This window comes from Nothoprocta perdicaria, unplaced genomic scaffold (genome assembly GCF_003342845.1).
Source record: "Nothoprocta perdicaria isolate Ctin4 unplaced genomic scaffold, notPer1 scaffold_32, whole genome shotgun sequence".
NCBI lineage: Eukaryota > Metazoa > Chordata > Aves > Tinamiformes > Tinamidae > Nothoprocta > Nothoprocta perdicaria.
In genome coordinates, this window is record NW_020455555.1 from 4761556 (window position 1) to 4775554 (window position 13999).

The 13999-nt window shown below is 43.0% G+C and overlaps 1 protein-coding gene across 2 annotated transcripts in view; it reads right to left on the reverse strand.

Moving 5' to 3' along the window:
• The window catches only part of JMJD1C (jumonji domain containing 1C), a 141366-nt gene extending 127442 nt beyond the window's left edge, over positions 1 to 13924 (reverse strand). For both annotated transcript variants that reach the window (XM_026043008.1, XM_026043007.1), the window contains exon 1: positions 13781 to 13924. In XM_026043008.1, coding sequence (XP_025898793.1) covers positions 13781 to 13924 — 144 coding nt within the window. The remainder of the gene's footprint in view (positions 1 to 13780) is intronic.
• Between the last annotated feature and the right edge of the window lie 75 nt (positions 13925 to 13999).

A 13999-nucleotide genomic window follows, 5' to 3' on the forward strand; every position in this document is an offset into this window, starting at 1 on the left:
ACTCAACTCTGCCAAGACACAGAATTCTTTCTGTTCCTCTCTGTTTTCCACAGACACCTCCACCCCTTCTTCCTCATTAAGCTAAACCAACATGTTCACACAGTTAAGTGTTCCAATATCTCGGTCAAAATTGATAGTAGCACCAAATCTACCATATCTGGATAATTCTTCTCACAATTCAAGAGGCACAGGACACCCCAGAATTGCAAGCACCTCGACACTTCTGCCTCCCCCGCAACTCTGTAAGGTCATTCTTCTGTGGAACAATCAAGAGCTAAAAGAGGAGGGCATTTCCTGAACTAGATTCCAGCAGGTTTCACGGGCTGGAGATGCTAAAATGAGAAGGTGTCACAAACCCCAGTTAACACCTAAAATTTTGTTAGTCAAAACTGAATGAATACAAATCAGAACATATGGAGCATTTCTTCTGCCTTTCTTGATACATCCCACAGAAGTGATTAGCTCGGCTTGCAACCAATTTGACATCTTGACAAATTAATCAGTTCCTTACAGCAAGAGGATCTCAACTGTTACATGCTTAGGCAATTCAGGTTCATTTGATTATAACTCAACTCTTCTGCCACTCCCAGGTATTCMAACCTCTGCAACAAAATGAAAACCAAGAGGCTTTTACCACAGTACATGTCACAAGCCACATCCCCAAGAGGCTGCTGACAACTCAAGTTGCCACCAACTCACATCATTAAGATGCTAACAACTGTAGGGCTACTAAGTCATCAGTAGAGCGTTCAAATGAAGTGATTCCAAAGTATCCAGTACTAAAAGCTGCTACTAGCAATCAAACTGCAAGACTGATGTGCACTGAAACCTTCAGCATAAGGGCATCCTGGTTCCACTTACTGCAAAAGCAGTCACCTGTTTGTGACACATCCTTAATGAAAACCTCTGTCACCTGCCACTTAAAGCCATCTCTGAGCTTTATCCTTCATGTTTTACACATATCCCTGAACCAGCAGCAGAGCTACTTCATTCCACTCCTTCAAAAATCCCTCCTACCTTTCCTCTGTCACAAGATTTCCCAAAGCTTGGGCTGCTGTRCACAAACAACACACATAATGTCCTTATTTCAACTCCTTTTGCTTGCGGATTTTGTGAACTCTGAGGCACAGACAATTTCAGCTCTACATTTGCAAAGCAGCTGCCACAGAAAGGTCTGTGGCAAAGAGTCCCACAAAATAAATAGAATTGCACAGACACAGAAATGGTCATCTCAGCAACTGCAGTAGCAAGACCASACACAAGATCATCTCAGTCTATTTACCCTATAATACCACAGTCTTACCTTCAGACAAACAGAATCATGAATTAATTTTTAAGGGTAAATTTTAAGCACCCCATATCTTTGCTATTATTTCCCCCCAAATCCAGGGATTAAAAAAAAGTCACAACTCTCTTAAATCTATGCTCCTACAGAATCAAATCTACAAAAAGAAACTGCTCATGTAGCCACATGCCCATCCACTGATAACAGAGGCAGCCTTGATATGTATTTAAGACAAGTAACTAAGTTTTATTAACTTTATGTTTCACTTAAAAAATGGATGTTACTAGATAGTAAATAATATCTTGAGTCTTACTGCCTGAGGGAAGGAGAGGTTATCTGGAAGTCTTCCAATTGCAAGGACATGATGTTTGTGAAAAGCCTGAAATACTTTAAGYATAGAAAGATGGAAAACAAAAGAAAAAAAAAAGATTGATCTAAAGAGAAATTTAAATCTTGCTCATCAATGAGGTAAGCAGGGAGCAGAAAATACTAAACAGGTCCAGATCAACACAGCTGGAGTGTTTTGCATGAGATAACAAAGGYTAAAAGTGGTGTCAAAAATCATGACTCACACATCCAGAAAGAACAGTTTAACCTCCTCCTATTTATCCTTGGGTGCTGGGAAGACACCCTTTTCCAGGAAAAATGCTGGCCCTTGCTAGTATTCTTACACTGGCTACCTTGGCAAGTGGATTTGAAGGAAGCTTGGACAAAAGAGAGCCAAGAGGTAGCCTGACGAGCCTCTTTGAGAGCACTTCTTGACTGCTTCCTCCAGGTAGGCACCGAATGTGACCAGGGGTGTCACTGCATGTTCAAAGGACTTGTCTTTTGTCTCAGCTTCCCTCAAAGCCCTTACTGAGCATCCTTACCGAGGTGCCCTTTCAAGCTTCAAGAGGGGCCGAGTCCCTTGGACACCCAGTGCAAAGGCTCGTGTCTCAGGAAGGCACCCACGCACTCTGCAGGCGAGCTGGCTGCTGCCCATCAGCAYGCTGGTCACGCCGCACCACGTGCTCCCGGTGCCTACCTGGGAGCCGGATAGCTGGGAGAGGCCAACAGCAACGCAATGCTCAGAGCACCTCGCACCCATTTAAAGCGGCATTTAATGATTCTCTCACACATTCAAGTTGGGCACCATTGTCTTCCAAACACCATTCAAAAAAAAAAAAAAAAGCAAACCACAAAAACCCTACTCCACATACAAAGAAAAAGTTAATTCTCTTGCTCTATGGGTTCAAGCAGTAAGTTGACATTCTAAAGAGACTGAATGGCTTGAATGCGGATAAAGTTTCAGTCCAAGTTTGCTCATGCCCAGATTCCTGATAAACTAATCCGCATCAAGGCTACCTGCCTGTTTGAACTCTCCTAACTGATAAAGGAAGAGTTCAGCAGCAATCTCGTCCAAAATTTAGTTAAAAGGGCAACCAGCAAAGAAGAGACAACTGCAGTAGCACAGATGCACTCTGAACACTATTTGCGATCCCCAGGCAGCACAAGCGCACCACAATACCTGACAACTTTTCTCCACAAAACACATCAAAAAAGCTGGGAAGTAATACGCAGTTTGCAGGACCCAACTTTCAAGCTCCCAGAACTAAGCTGCTGTGTTATCCTCCAAGGAACCTGGATTTCWGGCCCACATTGTTCTATAAAATAAGGCTTCAGATCAGGCTCTCCCGCCTGCATATCCACCCTTATGGAACAGAAGAGAATGCCACAGTATGAGTAATTCCCCTTTATAGCAAAAACATGACAGTAGCAAGCACATACAGGCAAGACCTAGTTAGAGAAGAAAGCAATAAAGACATCAAGCAAAAAAGAAGAGTTCTACAACTTCCTTGAAAAATGCCACATTGACAACCTTGGAAACAAGGCATGCACATGGCTCAACTTATGATTAATGAGGACACAAAAACAGTTTCATTCCTGCTCCCCGACTTTAAATAATCTTTTTTTTTTTTAATATATATTTCTTCCCAAACTTTTAAGGAACCATTAGCTTTGATCAAGTTAAAGTATAAATGCAGGTATTGAATTACTTCATAACTAATATTTTTTATTATAAATATCTTAACTTTCCAGTATTAAAAGTTAGAGGCCTCACAGGGATGGATGCATGGAACTGCACTGACTAGAGGCCACAGGAGGTTTCCTATTGTCAGCTTACATGAAATTACATGTGGAAACATGTGGGTTTCCACACCTAAACGCAGTTCTTTCCCTTGTCRACTCTGCTGCAGATCCCACATGCAAACAACCTAAACCCCTGTCCCTGTGTGAACCTGCCCTTTCGTGTGGAACACCAAGCAAAGAAACCTCAAGATCTGATCTAAAGCTCTTTAGCAAAGCATTTCAGGATGCGCAAACAYTTCACAACCTTGCCTTTTCAGCCACCCCTCCTCCCGGCGATGGCCAGCGCAGCTCCTGCCGTCCTCTAGGGGCTCTACCTCCCTCTCCTTGTCCTCTGCTCCACTACTGACGTGCTGTACATTTAAGCAAGCTAAACTCCTGCCCAAAGAACTCAGCCTTCTTTCCTGCAGCAAGGGAACAAAAAAAACACAGAAATACCACTAAATGCTTGTTGCCACTCAAACCAAACTTTTCCAGGTGTATCAATAAGTATTTCTGAAGGCATGTTTCAAGTGCCTGGAAATGCAAATAATGTAAAACGCATCTTGGGAAGAACCAAACAGACAAAAATCACGGAAAGGGCACTGAATGCACCTCTTATTTCCCAGTCAATGCACCTARGAATCTCTCCAGAATACCTACTTGATATATTTCTAATGAAAYCAGCTTAAGAGCCCCATTACATTCTGATGCCAACTGCTACTTAGCTATTTCTTGCTCTGCATTCTTGTGGAAAAGTAGCATATGGGCAAATTTAAAGCTYAACTTACATTCTGTATATTATACTAGGAATCAGTCATGGTGCAGTGATTACTCTGCCATTTTTTTCTGAGTGAGAGCCACATTCATACACCTGAAGACTGAAACATTTTTAAAACAAACGTATACAACACAAAATCCATTCAAAGATAAGAAAAAATTCGCTAACCAGAGAGGGTTATGTGTGTGTGAGATGCGGTACTATATCCAGCTTCAAAAGAAACTCTGGTCGAATTAGAAACCAAGCTACTTAATGAATAATTTATCAAATAACATATATAGTATTATATGCTTTACAGTATTGTCTTATGCCTGACTGTCATTAAGTTTCAATATTATAAATATATATATATAGCAAGAGAAATAGACTAACATAGACTAAGAAAATTTCCATGGGGAAAAAATAATATGGTACTAAGTAACAAAACACTTAAAATATTTATTATTTATGCAAATATACTGGATTTTCTGTCAATATATTTTGAGTTAAAAAAAAGGATTACCCTTTTACAGAAACATCAAACAGAAGGAGATAAAGCTACCCATAAAATTAAGAAATGGTCATGATACTGTCTAAAAATATTCATAGGAGACGTGTCATTCAGACCTCTTCAACAAAGAAATGTTGAAACATGACAGGATACAGAAAAATAAAGTATATTTTGGACAGTCCATCCAGATTCCTATCTGACAATCCAAAAGTATTTCCTTTCTTTTTTTTTTTTTTCCCCTAAGCTGTACTTTCTGTTTAACAGTCATTAACTGGATCACCAGCACCAAGGTTTGACTACAAACTTATAACACAGTTTACTATAACCAAAAAGAAACCATCAATATACATGGTAGAAATTAATCATTACAATCTAAAGTCATAAAATGTTACTTTACTTCCTGAAAAATTAAGTAAACAATACTTAAGAATATTATACTTCTCTTTCCAATTCTTGGTGACATCTGAAATTAAGCCTATGAAGAACAACAACTAAAACCAAGTTGCAGCTCTCCATGTAGATAGCCATTTAAGATATATAACAAACTCCAAACCCTTTGGGGGAAAACCAGGTCTAGCTGGTTTACTGTTGATTGTGGGGAGGTGGAGAGAGGATCCTTGAAGGATTCCAGATCTCTCCAAATATTTCAGGTTAGCAGAGAGCAAACGCATCTGGAAAAAAATGCACACATAACAGTTAAAGCATGACCTTCATTTGCCACAAAACCTTGAAAAGTTGACAGGGATTCAAAGAAAGTTTCTAAGAACTATTTTAGAAAAAATCCCGTAAGGGCTCTCAAATCCAAGACCTCCATAGGAAAAAAAGGCACCGAGCAGCAAATCACTGGAAGAAAAACACAGAGGAAGTACAGCTGCACAGCAGAGCGGTACCGCTGTCACAGCAATGAATCATAACTGCACTTCTTAAGACTACGGTACATGGTTCACATTTGGTCTTCGATTACATCAGCTTCTCTGTTTTTGTCCCAGTTTTTAATGGACACAGGGTGATCTGGAAAGCATTAGGAGCCAGTTAGTTGTCTTCAGCCCCAGAAGTCCCTGGTCTCTCCCCTTGAGACTGCTTGCACCTTCTTGCATATCCTCACTGCTCTGACACCTCCCTGCTACTGAGCATGGAACTGAAATCTAAGTCTTCTGCTTAAGGGAAAAAAGACAAGGAGGGAACAAAAAATTAATGGTAAGCTCCAGGCTCAAAGTTCACTGTCCTGTTACCCACTCCATTACTTTCTATAGTAACTGAGCAGTTTTGTCAATCATGCCCCAAAAGGCTTTTCCGACTTGCCTATTTGACAGTGGCTTCTGCCTGTTTGTTTGTGGTGTGTTTCCCCTTACCCCAGAGGCACCTGCTGCACATTCTGCATCTCAGAAAAGGAAGAAAAGGCAAGAACAAGAAATAAGAAAAAAAAAGTTGGAGGACAGTTTGAAAATGAACTGCCTCTGCCAAAGCTCCCTCCAAAATGCAACTTTCTTTTTGCTCCTCAACAGATATACAGGACTTCAGAGATCTGACTCCTGACCATGACTCAGCAAGAGATTTACCCCCTACACAGAGATGATACTCTAAATCGCTTCCATTTTGCTAAAGAACCCTAAGCCCTGTAAAAAAGTAATAATCCACATCAACCTAAGTGATGTAGTAGCATCTACTGGGCTGTCATATACAGTAATAAGTTACTGGCTGGGGAGCCTAACTGAGGTCATTAACAAGTCTACAGTAATTTCAGTGCTAATTACAATAGGCAAAAAGATGACAACATTTATGCACACAGTCTTTGCAAAGTTTTAGTGAGACATCACAAGTATATGGATTTTAGCGTACAGATCCTTAAGTCTGCCCACAAAAGATGTTTTTTTTTAMTTTATTCTTCCAAAATTTGCCTTTATAGGCAAGTACAGCATCATCAGGCACTGAATCATCATGTTAYCGGTTATTCTGAAGATGTATTTCTTAGCAGAAAGAAGAAGTTATTTATATTAAGCAAATAAATATTCTTAGTTAATCCACAGTAAAACAGCTGAATGGGTTAACATCTAAAAATTACAGTGGCTCCAACCCACAGAAGGGTATTAAGCCAGTTTTAAACATCTTCATTTAGGTCATGGCCTTACTGACATTTCTCTTGGAAATGGTGCCAGTTTGAGCTGCTCCTGCTCTCAGGCATTTGCCTCTGATGGATCCCTTACCACCTCCTCAGCCTCCCTGCAACTGCTTCAAGTGCCACATGGCAAAATGATCAGGAAATTGGTCAGGGTTTGAAAAAAAAAAAAAAAWATTAAGCCAGCAGTGCCACCAAGAGAAATGTCTGTGGAACCACAGTCTCCAAAACTCCTAAAATTGTTGTGGCAGAGTGAAGTTCAAGGCCTTGCTGTTCCCTGTGCACCTCGTGGGTCATGAAGCTCTGTACAAAGCACAGGCACTAGATCAAAGCCAGCTTCCATGGGCAAACATCAGAGACAACTCCTTTCTCAAGTCCCTCCCTCCATTCCAGTTAATGGAAAACAGTACCAGCTGCTCAAAGTAAAATATTTTGTGAAAACAATAAAAATATTTTTAGAAAATGGCTAGAAAGCAAAACACAGCAAACCTCCAAGGTTCTTCTGGTTCCCCTGCTCTCATCCTATTTTATTAAGGTATTTCCACATGGAAATAACACAAATCAACCAGTAAGAGATGTCCAAATATCAGTACAATTATGCAATGTGAAGTTGCTTATGTTGCTTCAAYGGTATCAACAACTAAACAATATAACATTAGCTTACCCATAAACAAAAGCACCTCTAGAAGAGTTTCAATATTAACTCTTTTTTATTGGCTTCAAAGAACCAGCTGATTGCACATCCCCCTGTAAGTAGGCTTTATTCTCTACTTACCATAGCTAGGAGGGGACTTGTCCCCTGAGCAACCCCGAGAGCCTGATACAAAGCTAAGCTCCAAGAAACGCTCTCTCAGGTATCATGCTCTGCATTAAGGGGCATGGAAAGGGGTAATAACATGCAACAGTATGCCTCTTAAGACAACAGCCTCGTTGCCATTATTAAGCACATTGTTCAACAATTCTCCAACAGAAGGTTTTGAGATCTCCGTATCTGCCCCAAAAGAATGTCTTTTCRTAAAACCACCAGACAATCTGGAACTCTAAGATGTTAATGCCCCAGCTTTCTTCAGAGACAGACCTGTAAAGATTAACATCATGTTTTGGAATGAGAAAGACCTGATGTAATGCGAACGTGGACTAAGACACCATTTGTATGTGCTTATATTCGCATATAAAAGGCAAGAGTAAAGGCTTTTTTGTGCTAAAACAACTTAGATTGGTAATTATGTATTTTGAAAATGTGAAAAAACAAAACACCAAACTGATCAATCTCTAGCTCAGGACACAGAAATTCCATGTGTGCTCTTGATAGCCAAATAAACCTTCTTCACAATTGCCTAGTACTCTTTGCTACATGATTCAGGTGCCTATTTGTTAAAAAAATGAAATAAAGATAGAAAGGCAATGAACCCTTGCAGTCAGTTTCATAGGACTGTGTTTGATCCTTTTGTCAAATTACTAGGGGAAAAAAATATTCCTTTTTTAAGCAGTAGCTAAACCAACTCTGGAGGACAGATGAGGTGACACTTACAGACACAGGAGGACAGGCTCAATCTCATTAGAAACACAGAAAGGAAGTAGGAAGTTTTCTTTATGTCTGAGCCAAGAAGAGACCATCCAGCTGACACACACAAGACTTACTACATTCTTCTTGGCTTCAATACCGATACAAAACAGTATAAACAACCAAAAATTGCCTAAATCCCTGTTGAGATTCACCCACTTCTTTCAAACCAATGTCAACAAGCACACAAAATGCATCTCAAGTTGTTGATCCCAAGGGAGCAGCCATGTGATAAACTCAGGCATTTTTAGTACCATCTCCAAAAACTGGAGTAAATAATATGATTGGCTTCTCATCAGCAACTTACTCTTCATCTTTTACCCAGCTGCAGTTACAGAAATACAACCAGCAAGTTATGCAAAAGTAGTTTAARGCATTTTTTATTATTTACTCTAGAAAACAATTTTATTGAAGATTTTTCTGCATCTTTTAGTTTATTTTAAGGTTAAATAAGTAAAAATTGGTGGGTATGTAATTCTAAAAGGATGAAAGAAGTGCTCATTTTTATCAGGTTAGCTTAAATGCAGTAAAAATTTAACAGAGTCAGTTTCWCCTTACATACTAATTTAGCAAAAGGAAAACACAGAACAACACAGAAAATACTTCAGTAAAATCAATATATGACAGAAAAAAATGCAGCATACAGAAGTGCCATTCTGTGACAGTAGAATAAAATTATATTGCACTCAGGAAGTTTCTGGATGCAAAAGTTGAAAAACTAAATGGATTTCAGTACATAAAAATATGGCGTAAGAATGATTCCATAGTCAGCAGAAGCAAACCTACCTTCAACTTTTAGTAAAAAACTCTCGGCATATAGAACACTGCTCCAAAATATTCTATTTTTGAATTATCAGTAATTATTTCGGATAGTTTGCATGCCAGTTGCTATTTTTTGTTTATATTTTTCCATTGTTTTCTGATTTTGCATTTTACTGTTAGACGAGAACAAATCAAGTTAAGAGTCTACGGTTATTCTCTTTGAATGATTTTAACAGGACACTGAACTTTAAACAATTCTTTGTTCAAAGATAGAATACTAAAAAAAACCCACTATCATTAATGTATTGTTTCCCAATATAGCTTATTCATTAAAAAAATGAAACAACTTCCTAAAATTATCACTAGTACTTTGAATGTACCTCCTCCATAGAAGCCTAAGTATCTAACACATTGTGATTTATTGCCATAATATATTTCCCCACGCACAATTACTAAATGTTAGATCTGCCTATCATAAGATATTGAACCCTCACAGAGCTYGATTCTTGATATTGTCATCCAACTCTGCCATAATGACATGACAGCAAAATTCACACGTTTATAAAAGCAAACTTGATTACAAATCACTGCAACTGATAACTATACTTTCTGTTAAGAGCTGAACATTASTTTTCCAAAGCCCAGTTTCTATTTTCTCTCTCATGCAAAGGAAACATTCAACTTATTGTATCATAATGTTCAATATACGATAACAAAACTGTATAAACYTCACAGAACACAGAAGTAATTTCTAGACATTCAGCTGACATGCAGTAGATAAGAACCCCTGTAAATAATCCATTTTAGCATGATCTAGGAAAGGAGACATCTTTTCTCCTTGCCATGACCATGTGCAATCTTGGCCACAGTGACTACAGAGGCATCTCGCAACCTGTGGCGCAGTGAGCAGTTTTCACAGGACAGCASAGTCCAGGGAGATCATAGGTGTCAACTCCTCCTCTTTCCTCCAGGCTGTTCATTTAGAAGCACAGACTTATCACTGCAACCAGATCAGCACACAGGCTTTTCTAGACAGTTASAAACACAGAGAAAGAGCATTTTCAGCTACCTCTAAGAGCAGCCAATTAAGCAGAAAGATAGCTATATACTCTCTCAAGATTAGTGAAACAAACAGGATAAATTATATATATTACACACSTTTCTATTTGCAAATAAATACTGTTTACGCAATAGGAATGCTCAGGAATGAAAGACCAAGAGATCTAACTATCAAATTGTGACTCAGGCCATAGAAACCACCCTGAAAACTCCAAGTTTAAATTGCATACTATTATACCTGCATAGCAGGTGCTATTAAATGTYTCTAAACATTACATCACGAGTTAGTAAGAGACAGGGGTTGCAAATCCTGGCAAGAAGGATCTGTACATACTGCAAGAGCAACACAGTCATCTTCCAGAAGAGCAACAGTACATGGAACGAGTGCCAGCTGTTTCCACCACATTCTCTTCCACTGCTATGTTAATAGCTACGTAGAAAGAAGCAAAATATCCATAAAGTAATGGAAGAAAAGATAACCCAATACTTCTCTTTTTCTGTAACATTTACAGGGAAAAATTAACCGATTTAGCTATTTAATAGTGTCRGGGAGTAGAAGAGAACTTATTACTACGGAGATGGTAGGGGTATCCGAGTTCTTTAACACTGAACACTTCARGACACCATTATTACTTTTCTGTTTCATACCCTTATGAGAATGACAATCGCAACTACAAAAAAATAGGAATTTAGTTACAAAAACATGATCATAAAAAAAAAAATCAAGTAATATATCACAAGTGGAACTGCATTTTTACCTACTTCTCAGGGGAGAGCMGGTAGCCTACCATTGCACAGCTGACGTGTCTGTTAAGTTTACACCAGGAGTAAGGGAGCTTTGTTTCCTACCAATTTGCTCCTCCAAGCTCTTGGGTCAGCTGCCAGTAATTGTGCGAGCCGCCTCCAAGCTTGGCCACATCTCCCTGAGATCTCTCACCTCCTAATATTTCGAGTAGTGCCTGTATTCCCATCTCCAACTACTCAGGCTTACACTGGCACTTGGTTAGCTCCCAGCTCCTTCTCATGCCCTTCACAATTCCATCAGCTGCATCCCCCAGCGCCTCCCCTGGCACCCAGGGCTAAGCAGGAGGCAACACAGGCCGGGTCTGGTGGCAGCCCCGTGCACACTACTTGGCCAGCTGGAAGACACCTCAGAGCTTCCAGGAGGAGCACACAAAATGCATGACCTCCCTCCTTCCCTTTCCGCTCTTCTAGGGGAGAGGGGGGCTAGCTCTCCTCTCACATCAGCTCTCTCAGACTTGGGGGAAGGAGGATCTTTCTTAGACCTCTCCCCACTCTAAGTTAAGTGAAGCTGCCCGTGGGTTTAGCAAGGGCAAAGGAGGCAGAAAAGCAATATAAATGGTATTTCCTTGCCAAACCAAGATTAAAAGGTAAGTTAGCTCTTTGCAAAGAAGCTTGAAAACGCCCGTTGATGCCCTCTTCTCTACTGTAACTGGGGGCATATTCTGTGTTCCCAAAGTCCTTGCCCTATAGAGAGGGGCCAAGAACATACAAAATTGACAGAAAAAATATTTTTTTTCAACATTTTTTTGCTGCATCCCATGGGCAGCAATGGAACTGCTGAAAAGCACTGCAACTTCACACACAGGTGGCATAATAGAAGGGGCTGGAGCTATTCAWCAGGATAACCACCTGAAAACCAGAGCTGTGACAGGGTAAGACAAACACTCATTTTTTCACAGTATACCAGGAACCAGGGCTAACAGGAAAATGCTGTTGTTCTTCACTGCAGGGGGGTGGAGATGCACAGAGGAGGAGACTCATGTCATCAACTACCAACTAATGAGTTGTTAATTACAAATGCAAAAGATTCTAACCCATGGAAACTACCTGTTGCTAACACAAACCTCATTGTTTCTTCCCCTACCCACTCCTTTGTTATTTAAACTTGTTTGTGCCTGGGGGACATGGAAGGGGCATCATGAAATCCATGTACRCAGCACACAGGATGCCCCAGGAGTTAAGATCCCAGCCTGGAATTCTCTAAGCCTAGAAAACATTTCCTAAACCTTCGCTGGCCTCCTGCGCTCCGAGATCACTAGGAGCATTTCCACAGAGGATAATGCGTGCGGTCAGCTCCCGCTCCAGGGGAACACAGGCACATTAGCACGGCGACAAAGTACCTGCTTCTCCAGTAGTTTGCATCCATCTGAATGGGCCTCCAGTGGAGCACAGAGAGACCTACCCTCAGTCATCCTGTCTCAGGACCCCATCCATAAAACAGAGATGACAATTTCTCCTTAAACCATAAGGAACTGCAATGGGGGAGAACCTGAGGAGAAAAGCCCCTGGATACCCACATAACCAGCCAAGCAAGGACAATAGGCAGTAGACATGACTAACACAAAGGAGACAACCCCTGAAAAGCCTGGTTTTAGCACCCTTCCTTCCTTTATGTCAGTTCTGCCCCCAGAGTCTACAAAATGCGGCTCTCACTAGCAAATGTTAGTAAACATCTCCCTGAATGACACTCAGTGTTTTCACAAACRTAGACAGAACCTACAACACTATTCCAGAAGAAGAACACTTGAAAGAGATTTCAAAAACAGCCCAGAGCATTCTCCCATGCAACCAAAGGCTGAAGCACAGGCCATCTCAGGGAGGCAGGGCACGAAGAGCACGCTGCTCAAATGGTGCCTGCCCAGGGAAAGCCGACGGCCTCGCAGCCAAGCGGCGCTGCCACCGGCACACGCACGCTGCCTGCCAAACGCCGCTGCGGGCCGGCGGGGCACGGAGGCAGCAATGTGCACATTAATTCTGCCAAATGTAGTTTTAGCACCGTCGCAAGCAACCAATGATCTCTGAAGCCACATCACCATTTTTTTTCCAGCCTGCATTCCTCTCGGAACTACACCGAAATTGGACTTTCTCCACCTTACCAGCAGCACCCCAGGCTGCCCAGGGCAGCCAGCGATCCCTTCTCCAAGCCCACGAAATGCAAAACTGCACAATCCTGGTATTATAAGTGTGTTTCCAGAAGCAGCAAATGATGCAGAAGGGAACACAGGGCGCGACAACCACAGCAGCAGCCTAACTCCCGCCCGGCCCCGGCATTTGCAAAATACGATAAAAGGAGTAAATGAATGAGCGCGGCGGCGCGGGCCGGGCCGCACAATAACGCTCCCTCTGGCAGGGCCGGAGGGGCCGCGCGRGCCCTGCCCCGGCGCCGCCGCGCATTCCTGCGCGCGCCGCGCCGTGACAGCCCCGGGCCCGCGCCCCAACCAGGACATGTCTCAAATAATTCGCCCTGCGGCGCCCAGCGGGGCCGCGGCTCCCGCACGCTGCCCCCCGGCACCCACCGCCTCGGGCAGTTCCGAGCAGGCGCGCCGTTCCGGCGCTCCCCCCGCCGCGCGACCGTTACGCGGCCGTTGGGCGCCCGTTACGCGGCCGTTGGGCGCGGGCCCCGCGGCGCCCGGGGTCCGCGAGGGGAGGGGAGGGGAAGGGAGGGGAGCCGCCCCGGCGCTGGCCGGGCGCGCCGCGCGGGGCCGGCGGCCGCTGCCCGCTGCCCGCCCGGGAAGGGCTGTGTCATCGCCGCGGCCCCCGCGCAGCCCGCCCGCGACGGCGCGGGACGGGACGGGACGAGACGGGGCTCTTACCGCGAGCTCGGCGCTGTGCGAGTCCCGCTGCGACACGGCGCGGATGACCCCGGCCCGCCAGCGCCCGCTCTCCGGCGGCTCCTCGCCGCCGCCGACGCACAGGAACCGCTTCCCCACCAGCTCCGGCCGCGTCTCCACCGCCATGGCCGCCGCGGCCGCGCAGGCAGCGCACCAGCCGCCGAGCCCGCGCCTCTACGGGCCGCCCATGGCGGGGGCGCC